Source organism: Hoplias malabaricus, chromosome 11 (genome assembly GCF_029633855.1).
Source record: "Hoplias malabaricus isolate fHopMal1 chromosome 11, fHopMal1.hap1, whole genome shotgun sequence".
NCBI classification, from domain to species: domain Eukaryota; kingdom Metazoa; phylum Chordata; class Actinopteri; order Characiformes; family Erythrinidae; genus Hoplias; species Hoplias malabaricus.
Genome location: NC_089810.1, coordinates 4,039,146 through 4,057,940, shown reverse-complemented (window position 1 = coordinate 4,057,940; position 18,795 = coordinate 4,039,146). Strand labels below are relative to the sequence as shown.

The following is an 18,795-nucleotide window of genomic DNA, read 5'->3' as shown; positions in this document are numbered from 1 at the left end:
GATTTTAATACAGTGGGTTGTGGGCTCTGCTCGTTTAACATGGAACATGGGCTTGAAGCTTTATTTCCAAAAATCACACAAATAAAAAAAACAAAATTCCCCAAAACGTCACACACGTTCTTTAAGGGAATCTGAGACGCTTTAAGTTTTGGTGCAACTGCACACCTAGGTGCCGCTTTAACTGAAAATAAACTTTCATGCATAATAATATTGTCTTCTTGTAGTGCCCTGATTTCATGGTTTTGGAATGTTGTCTTCAGATTATAGATGTACATAAGTCTGCCAAGTTTTTTATTTGAATGCAGCAAAATTTGAGTTACAGTGCGTCTAAATGTAATATTTACTTACACTTTATAAACTTTGCATTTTAACTTATTTTTGGGACTGGAGGAAAAGCCAGGGACTATTTCAAGAAGTACACTATTCAAACAACTACCCAATTAGGACACTTTCCAAGTTGTGAAATATGAATTGAGCTGCTAGGGGCTATTGTAGTGATACTTCAGTCTATTAGAGCATGGACATAGTGATCACCTGCAAACACCTGCTGGATTCTGATCGTGACCTTTGACCTGCTGAGATCATGCTGACACCATATACATTGACCCTCCATCTTGGGACAGTTTCACACACTCACCCAGTCACTCAACTTTACACCTGAAGTATTCATATATTCTATTCAATGGTTCTGTATTTTGTTTCTAATTTTGAGAATCTGCAACAGGATGATTAAACAAATCCTTTCAGGATGGAGAGACCGAGGCAGAGCCAAACACCTGCATTTCTCCTCTTCACGACCAAACACTTCTGCTGACTAACACTGTTTGTACACAGAAGTCAGGCACAGGTAAGGCCAGTGGAGATAGGTGTTATAGGATTTGTAGTGAAGTCTGTCACATCTCAGCTTCTGCAGTTCAGTGTTAGGAGCCTAAAACTAAGGGCAGTTATCAGTCAGAAAATATCAGAAAAAGTTATGATAAAAATCTAGTTTTTCTTGTTGTGTCTGATGAATGTGAGCAATGATCTTCCTTGTTTAAAGCTCCTCCTACTGAGGAAGTGCTGAGTGTGAGGCGTCTCCCATCCTGTACAGACAGACTGGAATGTGCTGGTGAGTCTAGTTTTATAAAGAGCTTTATGGAGAATTCTGAGGCACATTTTCAGCTCTGAAACAAACTGGTGACTAAATGCAGCTGGGAATTATTTCCAGAGAACTGAAAGTGAAAGAGTGAGAGTTCTGATTGGAAGGAACCACACCTGAAGGAAATGGCTTCTAAACCTTTCTCAGAGGAGGATCTCTCATGTCCTGTGTGCTGTGATATCTTCAAGGATCCTGTTCTTCTGCTCTGTAGTCACAGTGTGTGTAAAGTCTGTCTGCAGAGGTTCTGGGAAACCAAAGGATCCAGAGAGTGTCCAGTTTGTAGAAGAAGATCTTCACTGAGTGATCCTCCTCTAAACATGGCTTTAAAGAACCTGTGTGAGAGTTATTTACAGGAGAGAAGTCAGAGAGCTGCAGCACGGTCCGAAACACTCTGCAGTCTGCACAGTGAGAAACTCAAACTCTTCTGTCTGGACGATCAGCAGCTGGTGTGTTGGGTGTGTCAGACTTCCAGAAAACACACCAACCACAAGCTCTGCCCCGTGGATGAAGTTGTTACAGACTGCAAGGTAAACACACTGTGTACATGAATGGATTTAAACATGAAAAGTCAGGGCTCTGATAATGAGGGTTTTGAGGGATTATCAAATCATGAAGTTTAGAGTCCAGCTAAAGAGCCCTTTCTGTTATAGAGCTGTTATTACAGTGTAGTAGATGTAACACAGTGTGGTTAGTTGTGCTGATCAGATTACATTTAGATCACTTTCATCTGAAATATGAACTCAAACCTACAGGGTTTAAACAGGAAGAGAGTAAGGGCACATTCTCCTTCACACGCTGTAACCAACAAATACATCTTAGGAATGTTGTTCTTTACTGGTTCTACCACTCCAGTTCTGCAGAGACTATGAAGATGGAGTCAGGAGTTTTCTTTACAGTGACTTTCAGTAAATGACTGATGTTCTTTGTTCTTATAGTGACCATAAAATCATTGTAAACAACATTTTAATCAATATATAATTATTATAATAAATATATATAAATAATTAATTCTTATCTAATTCAGTGCAGTCAGATATGAGTTACTCTGGTCTATAGGGGGCAGTGTCTGTTTAAATTGTCTGGTTCAGGTCTCCCATTTTTTTCAGGAGAGACTCAAGTCTGCTCTTAAGCCCCTGCAGGAGAAACTGGAGCAGTTTAAAGAGTGTAAACTTAACTGGGATCAGACTGCAGGACATATAAAGGTGAGAATCAAACACTAACGAGATTACCACGGTCAACATAATAATATTATAAGAATGGTTAGCACGTTCACCTCTCAGCGCTGGGATCTTGGGTTCAAGTCCCATCTGGGTGGAGTTTCCATGTTCTACCCGTGTCTACGTGGGTTTCCTCCGGGGCCTCCGGTTTCCTCCCACAGTCCAGAAACATGGAGGGTAGGTGAACTGGCTTCTCTCATAACTGTCCTGGTGTGAGTGAAAGAGTGTGTATGTGAATGAATGTTTGTTTGTTTGAGTAAATGTGTGTGAGCCCAGATATGGATTGGCACTCTGTCCTGGGTGAAACCCTAGTGCCCGATGCAGTCCTCCAGGTATACGGTCATTCCTGGTCGAGAGTACACTGTGCGCGTTTCGCTGCCGTTTCTCACCAGTGTGTATGCGGATTGAGTATTCTGAGCAGTGTGGATTGTAAAGCGTCCTTGGGTGTCTAGAAAGATGATATATAAGTGTAAAGATACATAATAATAATAAGAATTATAATAATACATCAGTTTTTTGTAGCGCTTTTCAACAACTCAAAGACACTTAAGAAAATAAAACTCATACAACAACACAAACAATAACAGAAAGGAGGGATGTTAGTGGAGACTGAAAGTTTGCTTAAAGAGATACGTTTTTAATTGTTTATTAAATGTTTGTAGTGAGTCTGAAGCACGGATGTGTGAAGGGAGAGAATTCCAGAGGGTGGGAGCAGTTCTGGCAAAGGGTGAAAGAAGACCGTAGAGGAGGCTATTGCAATAATCAAGTCTGGAGGAGATGAAGGCATGGATTAGGGTTTCTGCAGCAGATATATATATATATTCATGATTTTATTGCAGTGAGACAGTTGGTGAGGGTAGAGACTGTGGCAGGGGGGATGGTTTTAGTGGATAAATAAAATGGTATGTCATCGGCGTAAGAGTGAAATTGAAGTCCATGATGGTGAATGATATGTCAAAGGGGTAACATGTAGAGGATGTAAAGGAGGGGACCAAGCACTGAGCCTTGAGGGACTCCATAGGTTACTGCAGTGGTGTGAGTTGTACAGTTGTTTATGGAGATATACTGGAATCTGTTGGAGAAGTAGGATGTGAACCAGGAAAGAGCTGAACCAGTGATACCAGTGTGCATCTGTAAACGGTGGAAGAGAATGGAATGATCTATTGTGTCAAAGGCTGCACTAAGATCCAGGAGGAGGAGGATGGATAGGGAACCAGAGTCTGTGGCAAGCTGGAGGTCATTTGTTACTTTTATGAGGGCTGTTTCTGTACTGTGGTTCGTGAGAAATCCAGATTGAAAGGTATCATAAAGCTGGTTAGAGTGGAGATGGTGTTTTGATTGTAGAGATACTGACCGTTTCAGGATTTTAGAAATGAATGGAAGGTTGGAGATGGGGTGAAAATTGCTGAGGTTGTTAAGGTCCAGTCCAGGTTTTTTGAGTATAGGGGTGATGGTGGCTAGTTTGAGGGCAGGGGGACAGTACCAGAAGTAATCTGGTCCAAGGGGCAGGTGGAGAGTTTGATTTTGGAAAAATGTTTACTGAGGTCAGTGGCTGATATGGGTGATAGGGAGGCAAGAGAATTAAGAGGGAAACCAGTAGAAACAGATGGTTGATCAGCGTTGGCAGTAGGTTTAGAGGAAAGCTGTAGATGAATATTGTTTATTTTAAGTTTTAAAAAGTTCATGAAGTTATGCATTTGTCTGTAGTGAATGATAGTGTTACCACATCTATAGGGTGGAGTAGTTTGTTAATAGTAGAGAATAGGGTGAGTAAAAAGATGTGCCGGCTGAGGTAAGTGCAGCTCTGTAGAGATCAGTATGGTCATTGAGGGCTTGTTTGTGAACTGTGAGTCTGGTTTTCTTGTAAAGGTGTTCCAATTGTCTGTGTTGTTTTTTGAGTGAGTGTAATTCAGAGGTGTAGCAGGGAGCTGGACGGGTGAAGGAGACAGATGCAGTAGTAATAGGAGTAAGTTGGTCGAGGCAGGAGGACAGTGTGCGATTGTAATGTGTTACCAGGTCATGAGTGGTTGGTTCTTCAGGGAGGATGGATGTAGAAATGGCATTAGATATGTAGGTAGAAAGGGTGGTGGGACAGAGAGAGTTAAGTTTGCGGTAAGATATGGTACGGAATTGATTATGGTGGGGGCTAGGGATGTTAATATGAAAGGTTATGGCCAGGTGGTCTGAGATAGCGAGGTCCATGTGTGAGAGGGTGTCAATGTGGATGCCAGTGGAGCGGAGTAGGTCCAAGATAGGAAAGTTGACATACTGGGTGAAATAGAAACTATTTAAAACGTCCAAGAAATCAGCAAAAAGTTTATCAGTAGGAGAGTGGATGTGGATATTGAAGTCTCCAGTGAGAAATATGAATGTGGACAAGGAGCAGAGTTGTGTAATAAATTCTGTAAGGTCTGAAAGGAAAGATGGATTGGGTTTGGGAGGGCGATAAATGATAGAAATAATCAAAGGAGTGGAGCCAGGGAGATTGAATGATAAGTGTTAAAAAGAGGGAACAGCAGAAATGGGGATGGGCAGGGGTTTGTGGGATTGCCGATGAATAGCAGCAATACCCCCCCCCCCCCCATGTCCCACAGAGAGTGGTTTGTCCAAATATGAAATTCCAGAAGGGTGGCTTGGTTGAGGATGAAATAGTCCTGGGGTTTATGCCATGTTTCAGTCAAACAGAGTAGGTCCAGTTGAGAATCCGTTATGAATTCATTGAGTATTGAGCTTTTGTTGTTGATTGATCTTGTGTTGAGTAGTGTGAATTTTAGAGGGGTTTCTTCTGAAGGGGTGTTTGAAGAGGCGGGGACGGAGCAGAGGTTGAAAGTGTTGACTTGCTGGGTGTTCTGAAGACGTATGATGTTGTTGTGGAGACAGGACGTGGAAGTGGAGTAGATGTCGGTCCACACTGTTGGGACACTGTCGATGGATGTAAAATTGTAGATGAAATTACGAAGGGAGCCTCTGTGGATGTAGCGTAGTAATCCAAAGTGTTTTATTTCTGTAATGATATCCTTGGAAGGAGGCGTGGAGTGGAATAGTCGGCGTAGCTGAAGAGACGTGGAGCAGAAAATCATGGTAGAAACAGCAGTGGAAGGCAGGAACAGATGAAACAGAAACGTTGGAATCCAAAGCTGCATTTATCAGAAGGAGATTATTGTTTGGCCGTGGAAGTGTAGTTTGTCACACGTTGGGACGAGAATTAACCCGGGCACCGAGCAGCAACGCTATCACTTCCAATGACCAATCCAGACCCTGTGAGTTTACGGTCAAATAATCCTTCACAGCGAACAGCAGAAGAAGATCCAAGTGAGCTTTTAATCCAATAGTTATAACTTATCGAAAACATTACTTTCCGGAGAGAAATTTACTTTCCGGGGGGAGAAGCAGCAGCCAAAACACACCACTCCTCTCTCACCCGGCCCGAGTTGAGTCAACCACTTCATCAATCCTTTCTCACTCCATCTCCTCCTTGACTCCAGACTCAGGCTCGGCTCACAGAGAGGCAGATTAAGAAGGAGTTTGAGGAGCTCCACCAGTTTCTCCGAGATGAAGAGGCAGCCAGGATTGCTGCACTGAGGGAGGAAGAGGAGCAGAAGAGTCAGAGGATGAAGGAGAAGATCGAGAAGATCAGCAGAGAGATCTCGTCCCTTTCAGACACGGTCAGAGCCGTAGAAGAGCAGATGAGCGCCGAGGACGTCTCCTTCTTACAGGTGAGGACACTTTAGTCAGGGTTTGTCCACAGACGTTATTCTCTATTTCTTTCTGATTAAAATGACCACAGTGACCCACACTGGCTTCATTGTTTTACAGAAGTACAAGTCCACTCTGGAGAGGTGAGTGCTGTGTCTCCTGTCTCTCTCTTTTCTGTGGTTCTGAACTCAAAGCCACAGCAGCACTGACTCCTGAATGTTCTTCCAGAGCTCGGTGCACACTGCAGGATCCAGAGAGGCTTTCAGGAGCACTGCTCCTTGTGAGCAACCACCTGAGAAACCTGAAGTTCACCGTCTGGGAGAAGATGCAGGAGATCATCAGCTTTAGTGAGTCTCACTGTGTGTTTGTATGTGTGTGTGTGTGTGTGTGTGTGTGTGTGTGTGTGTGTGTGTCTGTGTGTGTGTGTGTGTGTGTGTTTAATTATATGTAAATACTGTGTGTGTGTGTGAGTGTGTGTGTTTAATTATATGTAAATGCTGTGTGTGTGTGTGTGTGTGTGTGTTTTATCTCCAGCTCCTGTGACTCTGGACCCCAACACTGCTCATCATGATCTCACTGTGTCCGATGATCTGACCAGTGTGAGACGCAGTGAGAAACAGCAGCTCTCTGGTCTTCCAGAGAGATTTGATAAATGTGAGTGTGTCCTGGGCTCTGAGGGGTTAAATTCAGGAACACACTGCTGGGAGGTTGATGTTGGAGACAGTATACACTGGGGTGTGGGAGTGATGACAGAGTTGGCTCAGAGAAAGGGAGACATATCCTTCAGGAATGGAGTGTGGTGTGTAGCGTATTGCAGGAGTAAATACTGGGCCACGTCAACACCACAGACATCTACTGTCCTCTCAGTGTCACAGAAGGTGCAGAGCGTCAGAGTGAAGCTGGACTGGGATGAAGGAAAACTCTCATTCTCTGATGCTCTCACTAACACACACATACACACTTTCACACACACATTCACTGACACACTTCTGCCGTACTTTGGTGTTTGCAAAGAGTCTTCTCTGAAGTTGCTCCCAGTGCAGAGCTCTTTCAGACTGAATCAGTTCAGTTAGAGTCACTTCATTAAAGAAACACAGCAGCAGCTGAAATCCATGCTGTGACGAAGACTACGCCCCGAACACTGTGCAGTTTCTGTCTGAGCTTCTCAGTTACTTTGTTAAATAAAGAGAAATAAATCTGTGGAGTGTGTGATCAGTGAGTGTGGATTTCTTTTTACTCCATCCTTGGAGTTTCACTTGAAGTCGACGCACCAGAGACGACCCTGAGTCCTGCATTTTGTGGGTAAAAGCACACCTCGTCTTCTCAACTTTATAACTCAGGAATGTCTGAACACATCGGTGTAATCCACACGTCGTTAGAAACGGCAGATTCTACAGTTTCTAAAAACAGCACTGTCATCACCTCTGGGAGTAATCCAGTGTGAAACACACCTAAAAATACCCTCTCCCTCTCCTGCAGAACTCCTTTTTATTCTCAAACACATCAATGGAGATTATTCTCAGTCACAGGCCGCTCACACTCACACACTCTGTGTCTATGAAGACACGCTGTTGGAGCACGTGGAGAACCCTGGCATTTTCCTGTTGAAATAACCCTGGACCATGGAAAGGATTTCACAAACCCTCTCAGGGAGAAATAGACACAGGGCCCTGCTGCTGACATCCTTCACAATAAAGTGAGGACTGTGTAGAAGATGTTTAATGGGTAGGAACAACTGACCTGGGAACAGCTTAATAAAGCTACTAGGGTTATTTTCTGAATTTCTGTCTGAACTTACACAGCCACATTTGAATGATTATTACTTTCTAACTGCTCTGAATCAATGAAGAAAGTTTGTGTTATTTCTAAAAGAACACTTTAAGGTAGAAAAATATGTGGGTTTTGATCATAACAATGTTTCCATAAGCTTCCAATTTACTCCTGAATGCCAAAGGTAATTTTTTACACTTCATGTGACAGTAGAGACATCGTCTGGATCCAGTTTGTGGCTCAGATGTGGATTTCTAAATGTAAACCTTCACCAGAAAAGGCTTTGAGTTTTCCAGCTTTATTTATTTGATATTTATTCAGGTTTAAATATAGGATCACAGTGGGGTCTCAAAGTGTTCTTTGGGTACTTTCAGGGTTTTTTGGTTAAATAAACACTATGTTTTATGAATTACTACAAATAAACATTGAATGGATTATGTTTGGGACGTGACGAGGTGTATTGGGTGATATTAGGTTCTGAAAAGCAATAATGGACTCACTAGGTGTGGAACTATTTGTCCTTTTTGTAAAATTGTGGAAATAAATCCCCAAAGTGTTAAAAATGGTGTCAAACAGTGCTCCATTACTTTGAATAAGGCGCTAAATTAAATCTTAGACTGCCTCTTGTGGCCGATGTAAGGTATCACATGATTTATGTCATTTAATTTTGGTTGAGGCTCTGTCCAAATAAGATCCACATTTATAGGTTTATTTAATTACTGATAAATATTGTGAATTATATTTGACAGGAAGATTGTAGACAGACAAAAAGGGCTTGTAAATTTCAGGAGAATCTCAGGAATTCAGTGATGCCTGGTTTATACAACCTCTATAACCATAGACATGTTTTAGTTCAAGTGAAAAATATTTATTTCAATTTAGAAATCAACGGTTATATTTCATCCAGTGAATAGAAATCTGAACACTTGACTGTTTTACCCTTCACCAATTCATAATCCTGAGACCTGGCCTTTCATTTACTGCATCATTTATTCTTTATATTATTTCTACAAATTAACAATGTTCATATTCTTTCATATTTTGTAAGAGGTCTGCCTGGGGCTGGGGCGAGGCTGCCTGCTAAGCCACCCCCAGTCACTAGAGGGAGACAGAAACACTCTTAATTTGGGGCAATTGGTTCCACCTGGGCTACTCCTACTTAAGGGAAGCCAACACACACCTCAGTGCTCAGTCTTGGGTTTCTCTTTTCAGAGTGCTGTGCAAGCCTGGCCGGTATTTTGGTAAAGGCTCTTGAGTTTTCTCCTGGGTCTCTCTATCTTCTTCTTCTTCTCCACCAGAGCTTTCCCTTTGGTTTTTCTCTTGGGATTCAATATTTTCTTTTCTTTACCGTTTTTTGGTATAAATAGAATTAGAAATAAGTTGTGTTCTATCTTTAATTTCTTTTGTCTCATCTTGTCCCTCCCTTTTGTTTTGGGAAACTCTCTTGCCTTTGTTTTCTTTTGCTCAATTTTGGGCTGATCAGTTTTCCCCTGACATCTTACGTTTTCCTCTCGTGTTTCATTTTGTCTGGGTATTCCTAACATCCAGAGGGGTTGTTTGTGTGTCTCTGCACTTGAGGCCTGTTTGTTTAGTGCTCTGTTGGTGGCTTGCCCTGTTTCAATCCACCCCTGGGTGAGCTGCCACATTACAGCAAGACTGAGCCATTACCATGGACTCAGCATAGTCACCAGACATAGAGCAGTTCAAAACTGCTTTGATGAGTCAGGGTGCTGCCATTCGTAGACATGAACAGGCCCTTCAACAAATTCTGTCTCAGCTGCAGGGTCTTACTGCAGTCCTTCAGGCTGAACCATCTGTGGCCACAAGGGCTGCACCTGCCCTCCCTCCAGCCCCAAACCCAACACCCATTTCACAGAGGGAGCCCCACCTGCCACCACCGGAAAGGTATAATGAGGATCCAGGCCGCTGCAGAGGTTTTCTGCTTCAGTGTTATCTTGCCTTTTGAGCAGCAACCCTCTCTCCTCCCCACAGAGAAGTCTAAGGTGGCATTTATCAATTCACTGCTAACAGACCGGGCTCTTGCTTGGGCCACTCCCATATGGGAGAATTGTCCTACTGTGTGTGCTTCCATAAAGGAGTTCACAACAACTATGCGTAACGTTTTTGATCACCCTGTCTGTGGGGGTGAATCTGGTCCCCGTTTTCTACGCTTAAGTCAGGGAAAGAGATCCGTGGCCGGTTATGCAATTGAGTTCCGTACTCTTGCTGCTGAAAGTGGCTGGAATACATCAGCACTAACAGCAGCCTTTTTGCTGGGCCTGAGTGAGCAACTCAAAGATGAGTTAGCACCACCAAGAGATCTCTCTACCTCTCTGGAGAGTCTCATTGAGGTAGCCCTCAAATTAGGTAACCGGTTACGAGAGCGTCGGCGGAGACGAGAAACCTGGGTTCCTCTACAACGGGGCTACGTATCCCCCTCCCCCTCCTCTTCTTCTTCTCTGCTTCTTCCAGAGTCACCTGAGGAGGGTGAACAACCTATGCAGTTGGGGCATGCTTGCCTATCTGGAGATAGGCCAGGAGTGAGAATCCCGTATGCGAGAGGGCCGATGCCTATACTGTGGGCAACCAGGACACTTGCGTCCAACTTGCCCAGAGCTGTCAGTAAAAGCCAGGGCTCATCACAAGACAGGAGATCTGTGATGGGCCAAAATCCTTCTCCTGTTATCTCTGGGGTGTTTTTTAATGCAACAGTGTCGTGGGGACAGAACCATGAGAAACACTTTAGAGCATTTATAGATTCCGGGGCAGCTGGCAACTTTATCGACTCTGGCTTAGCTACAGCCTTAAAATTGCCACTGGTATCTTTAGAACATCCTCAAATCCTTTCAGTAATTGATGGGCGGTCTCTTGAGCCTGGGGTCATTTCACAACAGACACGACCACTCTCTTTGCAAATTAGCCAACACACTGAACTGATCACTTTGTTCTTAATCAGTGCCCCACATTTGCAGCTGGTACTGGGGTTTCCCTGGCTGCAGCGTCATAACCCTCGCATTGACTGGGCAACTCAGTCAGTAACAGCCTGGGGACCTCCTGTTTGCAAAAGCACCCCACTTGTCCTGGATTCACTTCATCACTCTTGGACATTACAAGTCTATCTCGTTCCTTTTGAGTACCTCAACTTAAAGGAAGTATTTAGCAAGCAAAAGGCCCAGATTCTGCCCGCTCATTGGTCGTATGATTATGCCATTAACCTCCTCCCAGGTACCAGTCCTCCTTGGGGAAGATTGTTTTCTCTCTCCCACCCTGAGCGGACAGATATGGAGGAATATATCCAAGAGGCATTAGCTTTAGGCTTCATCCGGCCTTCCACCTCCCCAGCAGGGGCTGGGTTCTTCTTTGTGGCAAAGAAAGATGGGTGCCTTTGTCCCTGTATAGACTACCGGGGTCTGAACAAAATTACGGTGAAAGACCGCTACCCCTTGCCCCTCATGACCTCTGCTTTTGAAGCACTCCAACAAGCCTCAGTTTTCACTAAACAGGATTTGCACATCGCCTACAACCTCATCCGCATTAGAGAAGGTGATGAGTGGAAACGGCTTTCATTACTCCATCAGGCCACTACGAGTACCTTGTTATGGCGTTTGGATTGATGAATGCTCTGGCTGTCTTCCAACACTACATCAATGAGGTCTTGAGGGAGGCATTAGACCAATATTCTTTTGTGTACCTGGATGACATTCTCATCTATTGCCAATCTATGGATGAACACACACTTCATGTGAGAAGAGTCCTTCAGCTACTCCTAGAGAACCATCTCTAAGTGAAACTCGAGAAGTCTCTGTTCCATGCTTCATCTGTGTCCTTCCTCGGATTTGTTGTATCCAAGGGCCAACTACGCATGGATCCAGCTAAGATCAAAGCAGTTGCTGAATGGCCACGCCCCACTTCTCTCAAACAAGTTCAGCGCTTTCTGGGCTTCACTAATTTCTTTTGCTGTTTCATCAGAAATTTTAGCACTGTGGCTGCCCCATTAACCTCCCTAACAAGAAAAGACATAGGGAGGTATCTATGGACTGAAGCAGCACAGAAGGCTTTTGAGGCGCTTAAACATTGTCTGGTCACTGCTCCAGTATTACAACTACCAGATCCTGATCTCCCTTTTTTGGTTGAAGTAGATGCTTCGGATATAGGAGTTGGGGCAGTGTTATCAGTGTCCTGGAGCTGACCAAAAACTTCACCCTTGCGCATTCTTTTGTCATCGCCTTATGCCTGCTGAGCGGAATTATGCTGTGGGTGACAGGGAACTCTTGGCTGTGAAGTTGGCCTTGGAGGAATAGAGGCATTGGCTGGAGGGAGCAAAGCATCAGCTTCTAGTCTGGACAGATCACAAAAACTTGGTTTACATCCATCAAGCCAAGCGTCTGAATTCCCGTCAGGCCAGATGGACATTGTTTTTTGCCAGATTTGATTTTGTTTTGTCGTATTGACCAGATTCTAAAAACACTAAGCCTGATGCCCTCTCTTGCCAGTGGGACCCTCCATCCACTGTCCAACCAACTGAACCAATGATCCCCGAGACTCGCATCATTGTTCCCCTATGCTGGGGACTGGAGACAGCAATACAAAATGCCCTCCAGAATGAACCAGATCCAGGTAGGGGCCCCCAGAGCGGCTCTATGTCCCCACTTCAGTCCGGCCGGAGGTTCTACAATGGGGACATGCGTCTCCTTTTACTGCATATCCAGGGGTTATCCGTACCCTGAAGTTTTTGCAGAGATGATTTTGGTGGCCTGACATGGAACGAGATGTCCGGTCCTATGTGGCCGCCTGTCAGACGTGTGCCCAAAATAAAGAGCCCAGAACACGACTGACAGGCATACTCCACCCACTTCCTATACCTTCACGTCCATGGTCCCACCTCTCCTTGGACTTTATAACAGGTTTGCCCAAATCCCAGGGCAACACTGTGATATTAGTCATAGTCGACAGGTTCTCTAAGGCCTGTAAATTTGTGGCACTCCCCAAGCTCCCATCAGCCAAGGAAACTGCCAAACTGGTGCTACAGCACGTGGTCAGGGTCCATGGGTTCCCCACTGATTTGGTCTCTGATCGGGACCCCCAGTTTGCTAGCAGGATTTGGAAGGCCTTTTGCCAACTACTAGGGGCCTCGGTGAGTCTATCATCGGGTTTTCATCCGCAGTCTAACGGCCAAACAGGGTCAATCAAGACCTAGAACGTACCCTCTGGTGCCTGGTCTCATCCAATCCGTCTTCCTGGGCTGATCACCTGATCTGGGCAGAGTACGCCCACAATACCTTATGGCACACTTCCCTGTGTATGTCTCCTTTTGAGTGCCAGTTTGGTTATGACCCTCCAATATTTCCAGAGCAGGATGTTGATGCAGGAGTCCCAGCTGCTGTGCAATTTGTTCGACGATGCCGTCGGACATGGCAGAAAAACAGAATTGCCCTCCGGGCCGCCTCAACAGTCCAAAAGAAAGCAGCAGACAAGAGAAGACAACTTGGGCCCACCTTCCGGCCAGGCCAGCACATTACATATTTCTTTCTTTTATTACTGAGCACATGGTGTTTTTGGGACAGATTCCTCATTAGTGTTAATTACACCACTCCAGTGGAGAGAGGAGAGTCCCAGCTTTCATATGATACCTTCATCTTGTGTTAAATCTTATACAATATGAAAGTTATGAAGTGGTGAATGTGTAAATTACAGTCTGAAACTGTCAGTGGTTTACTGGAGTGTAACAAGTCATTCCCACAGTAAACTGTGACTCAGGTGTCAGTTCACTACTGTTTTCATGTTTTTCTGGGTAATTAAAAACCTGATTAAAAGCACGACTTACTCCTCGCTGTAAATAAGGTGCACAAACCAGTCCACAGTCTTCTGAATACATTCTGTGTGTTAAATACTTTATTTCTGTTCAAACTGAAGTTAAAAATAAGAACATACTGCTTTAAATTTTACTGAAGTGAAGGACTTCTACATAAGGGCAGGAAAACAAAATGGAGTCAGGAGCTGCTCGATTAGATGCTGACATTTTTAAGTGTTATAGCAGTGTTAATCTGCCACCCTTCAATTCTGATCTGATTTCAAAAATCTCACACAAATTTCACACATTTTTGAGCATGAACAGGTCTCTGTTTTTTACCCAATAAGGACACGTGGCTTCAGGAGAATCCCATGAACCTCAAATTTAATAATTTTCAGAAAAGTCTTGGGATTTTAATGCAGTGGGTTGTGGGCTCTGCTCATTTAACATGTTGTTTCCAAACATCACACAAATAAATCTGTTACTCAGGAAAGATTTCCCCAAATTTTACAAAACTTCACACACATTCCTTATGGGGGTTGGAGACATGATGTCCATTTTGGTGCAACTGCACACCTAGGTGGCGCTTTAACTGACGAAACTCTGCCAAAATAATATTGTCCCCTAAGAGTGCACTGAGCTCTGCGCACATGGATTCATCACATGTTTCAGCAACAGGTTTTCTGAAAGTAATGTCATCATCATCATCTTCTTTGCCATTTAATCCATTTCAGGGTCGCGGTTGAAAGTAATATCTTTTAATGATTCACCTACACTTCATTAAATTTGCATTTTAACTTATTTGTTGGGGACTGGATAAAAATTCAGAGACTATTTGGAGAAGTACAATATTCACACAACTACACAATTAAAAAAAAATTCTTTTTTTACCACAGTTGTAACTGCAAAGTGAACAGACTGGGGGCAGAGTATAACACGGATCACGTTTAATTTACACACACAGCAAATGAGAATTAGATGTTTACTTTTCAAGTTGTGAAATATTAATTGCGCCCCCTAGCGGCTATTGTAGTGATACTTCAGAGTCTATTAGGACATGGACCTGCCAAATACCTGTCAAACACCTGCTGGACTGTGATTGTGACTTTTGGCCTGCTGCGATACACACATGGTACATCTCCCCTCCAAGTTTGATGTGTGTATGATCTATGGTCTCTTCTGCACAATGGGCCTCACTCATAAACCTTCATAAAAAACAGGAGCAAACTGCTTGTAATTTATGAAGAAATTGACATTCCTGAAAACTTCCCTCCAGATTCACGAACACTGCGTAAACACCAGATGTTTTAGTAGAACATGTGTGTGTAAGTGAACACCAAATGCTCATAAACTGAGAGGATGTGCAGGTTTCTTCACAATTAACATCCCATTACCATAAGCTCCGCCCATGAATTTCAAATGACCGCCTTTTAAGGAAGCGCTAGGACTGAGGATCCACAGCAAAAAGCCTTAAACAAAGGCAAAATCTACAGAAATCTACAGAGAAAAGCAAAAGAAAACAAAGAAGAGCCAAGATCAATTTTATTGAAGAGCATTCAAATCTGCACTTTTCAGTTTCATTCTCTGTATATTTTTTACTCACTTATGGGAAAGTTTATTGTGAGGCATTAGACGGATCATGCCTTAAAGCTGAGTTACATAGTACTGTGCAGAAATGAGGCTATTATCTGAGCAGTAAGAAATAAAAATAAAAACAAATAACAATAAAAACAAACGTTGTTGCGTACAGAGTGATATTCTGTGTGTTAATGTATCAGTTTAAACTTTTACGTCTCCTTGTGGCTGTGCAGTTTTGTTTGAGGTTGTCACACTTCATTTTGTTAAATAAAGTCTGCTGTTGATTTCACAAATTCATACGAATCAAGAAAAAAAATCATCTGGAAACAAACCTTTTTCTTCACATTCGCTGACAACACAGTTTTAGAAAATATTCCCCTATTTTATATTTATAATTGTACACAAGCACCACTCATATTTAGAAGATATTTTAAATAATGATCATTTTAGGAGCTGTCGGGTCAAAAAGGCTTTCGCCTTAAAAGCCTGACTTAGCTTTGTATGTGCCTCATTAAAAATCACTATTTCTATAAAAATCAATAGCTAAAACTGTCACAGACACGGGTTTGAGGTTTAAAAGAGGACAGGTTCATTACTTTATTTAAACAGGTTAAAGTATAATCAGATCAACCCGGGTAAGTCTAAAAAAAGACACCAAAAAGCATTAATGAAACAGGGTAAGGTTTACACACATTAACCTGGAAAAGTCTAAGAAGACAAACAAAAAATCACATGTGAAGCTCTCATTTTTATACAGTATTCAGACGTGATGAGGATATTCCCCCACCTTTTTCACACACTCCATTGGCTGAGTTGGATCCCATTACAATCAAAAGTTACCTTATTCCCCAAGTACATATAAGGACTTCTACTTCCGGTTCACTCAGAAATGGTTTACTATTCGGTTTAAAAGAAAGTTTGTGTGCTTCTTAGAAAAGGTTCTTATCTCTACTCAAGGCCATTTTACTCTTTCCCATCCTCCTTTTTCTCCCCATTCATTGTTTCTGTTTTTTCACATCCTCCTCTAGCTTCTCCCTGTCCTCCCAAATACATCACAGCCCTTCATTATTATTTCCAAACTACATGATATTTTAGGAGGGCGGCACGGTCGCGCAGCAGGTATTGTCACAATCACACAGCTCCAGGGACCTGGAAGTTGTGGGTTCAATTCCCGCTCCGGGTGACTGTCTGTGAGGAGTTGGTGTGTTCTCCCCGTGTCCGCATGGGTTTCCTCCGGGTGCTCCGGTTTCCTCCCACAGTCCAAAAACTCACGATGGTAGGTGGATAGGCGACTCAAAAAAGTGTCCGTGGGTGTGAGTGTGTGAGTGAATGTGTGTGTGTGTCTGTGTTGCCCTGTGAAGGACTGGCGACCCCTCCAGGGTGTATTCCCGCCTTGCGCCCAATGATTCCAGGTAGGCTCTGGACCCCCCGCGACCCTGAATTGGATAAGCGGTTACAGATAATGAATGAATGAATGAATGATATTTTAGTTTGCTGTACAGACAATGCTTTCATTATTTTCCAGCCAAGTTTCACCAAATAACAACCTCAGGCTTCAGGTCTCAGACCTTGAGCTGGTCCTTTCTCACAGTTTCCCTGTGTGCTAATAAAACACATTGATATTAAAAGTTTAAAACGATCACTGTCTCAGGCCCCTGCCTTTGGATCCAGCAGGTGTTTTGATGATAAGACTCTTGTAAAACTGATAAGTTTTTGTAACTCTGTTCACCTAATAGTGTCTGTGTAATGTTTACCAGAATTCTGCTGAACTACAGTGGGCTTCTTCAGTGTCTCTGATAAGCTTTCTCAGGCCTCACAGAGCACACAGACCAACTGTCTCAGAGAGAACCAGCTTTACACTTTCATCATTATTAATTATAGTATTTTACTTCAAACATCATTATTCTTTTAATTGATGTAATTCCATATTTAATAATGAAGTCAATGTTTTAGTCATTTAGATCCGTCAGAGCCTAAGACACTTACACAGTGCTGCACGTTCACTGTAGTTAGCCCTGCACAATTCTGGTGGGGGAAGCTGCACAGAAGCTAAAGGAGTTTATTCTTCACACGAGCTCCTTCTATAAGTTTTGGGCCATTTGACTCTCTCTCTCTGTGGTTTCTCATGCCTGTGGGATGGGTTTTGATTTGTAGAAGTTCCTTTAAATGTGTTGGTTTTGTATGAAGCTAGTTATAAAACTTCGGAGGTGCACGACCGCGCACAGCGACAGGCCACAGAGTAAACACATGAGACTACACTGAATACACCCTCGTGCCAGTTACAGAGCATCAATTATAACACACCTTAGAATTCCTGGGATGATGTTTGGATGATTGAGGGCTTAAAATTTCATCTCTGTAATGCTCCAGTGTCCAAGGAGCCAATCGCAGGCAGCCCCTGAACAGGTTCAGGAACAGTACGGGGTTCTAAAATGTTGCACAAACACAAAAAAAATAAAGAATAGATCTCGATAGTGAACTAAACAGAGAGACAGTTCAGATAATGAACCTGTATCATCTCTATAGATGTAAGAACTCTTAAAGTTGTCTCTGCAGAGCGCTCTGTTAAATCCAGCAGCAGTGCACCATCAGTCCCCACACACTCACCCAGTCACTGAAATACTCACATCTGTGGACAGTTTCACACACTCACCCAGTCACACACACACTCACAATGTGGAGAGTTTCACACACTCACCCAGTCACACACACACTCACAATGTGGAGAGTTTCACACACTCACCCAGTCACACACACACACACTCACCCAGTCACTCCTCTTTACACCTGAAGTATTCAAATATTCTTTCACTGGTGGTGTATTTAGATCTAATTTTTTTGATTCAGATATTTATTTATTTATTAATTAATTATTTTTTCATTAATGTCATTTTTTATTTATTAATTTATTTATATTTGTATAATTTGTGCTGTAGTTCGAATGTTAAATCCTCTTTTGTAAGTCGCTTTGGATAAAAGCGTCTGCCAAATGCATACATGTAAATTTATTGTATAAATGTAAATTATTGATAACTTAAACACTCAACAGGAAAGTTCTTGTAAGAAAGATGCCTGTAACAGTCTAACACACAAACACAGATCACTCACACTGTGCCCTTAGTGGCAGTGTGTGCACAGGTTAGTGAGGGAGGCTAGTTATTAAAGCCACACTGTGACACACAGCGCAGCCTGGAGTTTGGGAGTTTACAGCAAGCTCCAGATGCAGATTTTCGGAATGACAACTACACAACTGTCACCACTCCCCACACTCCACATTCTAATATTTACTGAATATCCCTGAGCTCAGAAGCACTGAAAATGTTATGCAGCAGAGACCCGCAATTCACTCTCAGATACAGGTGACTGGGGATGAGGTTAGATGTGATTTTACAGAGAAAAACATTTAGAAATCTGGAGGGAAGCATCTGAAGCTATTTATTATCTCTAATGCTGCATTCAGAACTGCTCCCTTTTTACGGTGGTCCTCTTTTTATTCCCAGACTGCTATATTCTGTGATTTTAAGTGATTTGACTCTCCACCTGAAACATGTTTAGATTAAAAGACACATTAATCTATGAAGCAGTGTGTATACAGTGTAAACCCC

General features: G+C 42.9%; 1 protein-coding gene across 1 annotated transcript; it reads left to right on the top strand.

Moving 5' to 3' along the window:
• The first annotated feature begins 1,132 nt into the window (after positions 1–1,132).
• Positions 1,133–8,325, top strand: LOC136709499 (E3 ubiquitin-protein ligase TRIM35-like). The gene is made up of 6 exons (XM_066684781.1): positions 1,133–1,665; positions 2,245–2,340; positions 5,841–6,071; positions 6,172–6,194; positions 6,280–6,398; positions 6,586–8,325. Exons 1-6 carry the CDS (start codon positions 1,264–1,266, stop codon positions 7,122–7,124), a joined length of 1,410 nt encoding a protein of 469 aa, XP_066540878.1. The 5' UTR covers positions 1,133–1,263; the 3' UTR covers positions 7,125–8,325.
• Positions 8,326–18,795: the final 10,470 nt, after the last annotated feature.

Excerpts from the sequence above, each read along its gene's own strand:
- LOC136709499 (XM_066684781.1), top strand. The coding sequence starts at position 1,264 with ATGGCTTCTAAACCTTTCTCAGAGGAGGATCTCTCATGTCCTGTGTGC. Across the intron at positions 2,341-5,840 it reads AGACTGCAGGACATATAAAG|ACTCAGGCTCGGCTCACAGA; the intron begins GTGAGAATCAAA and ends CCTTGACTCCAG. Across the intron at positions 6,072-6,171 it reads AGGACGTCTCCTTCTTACAG|AAGTACAAGTCCACTCTGGA; the intron begins GTGAGGACACTT and ends ATTGTTTTACAG.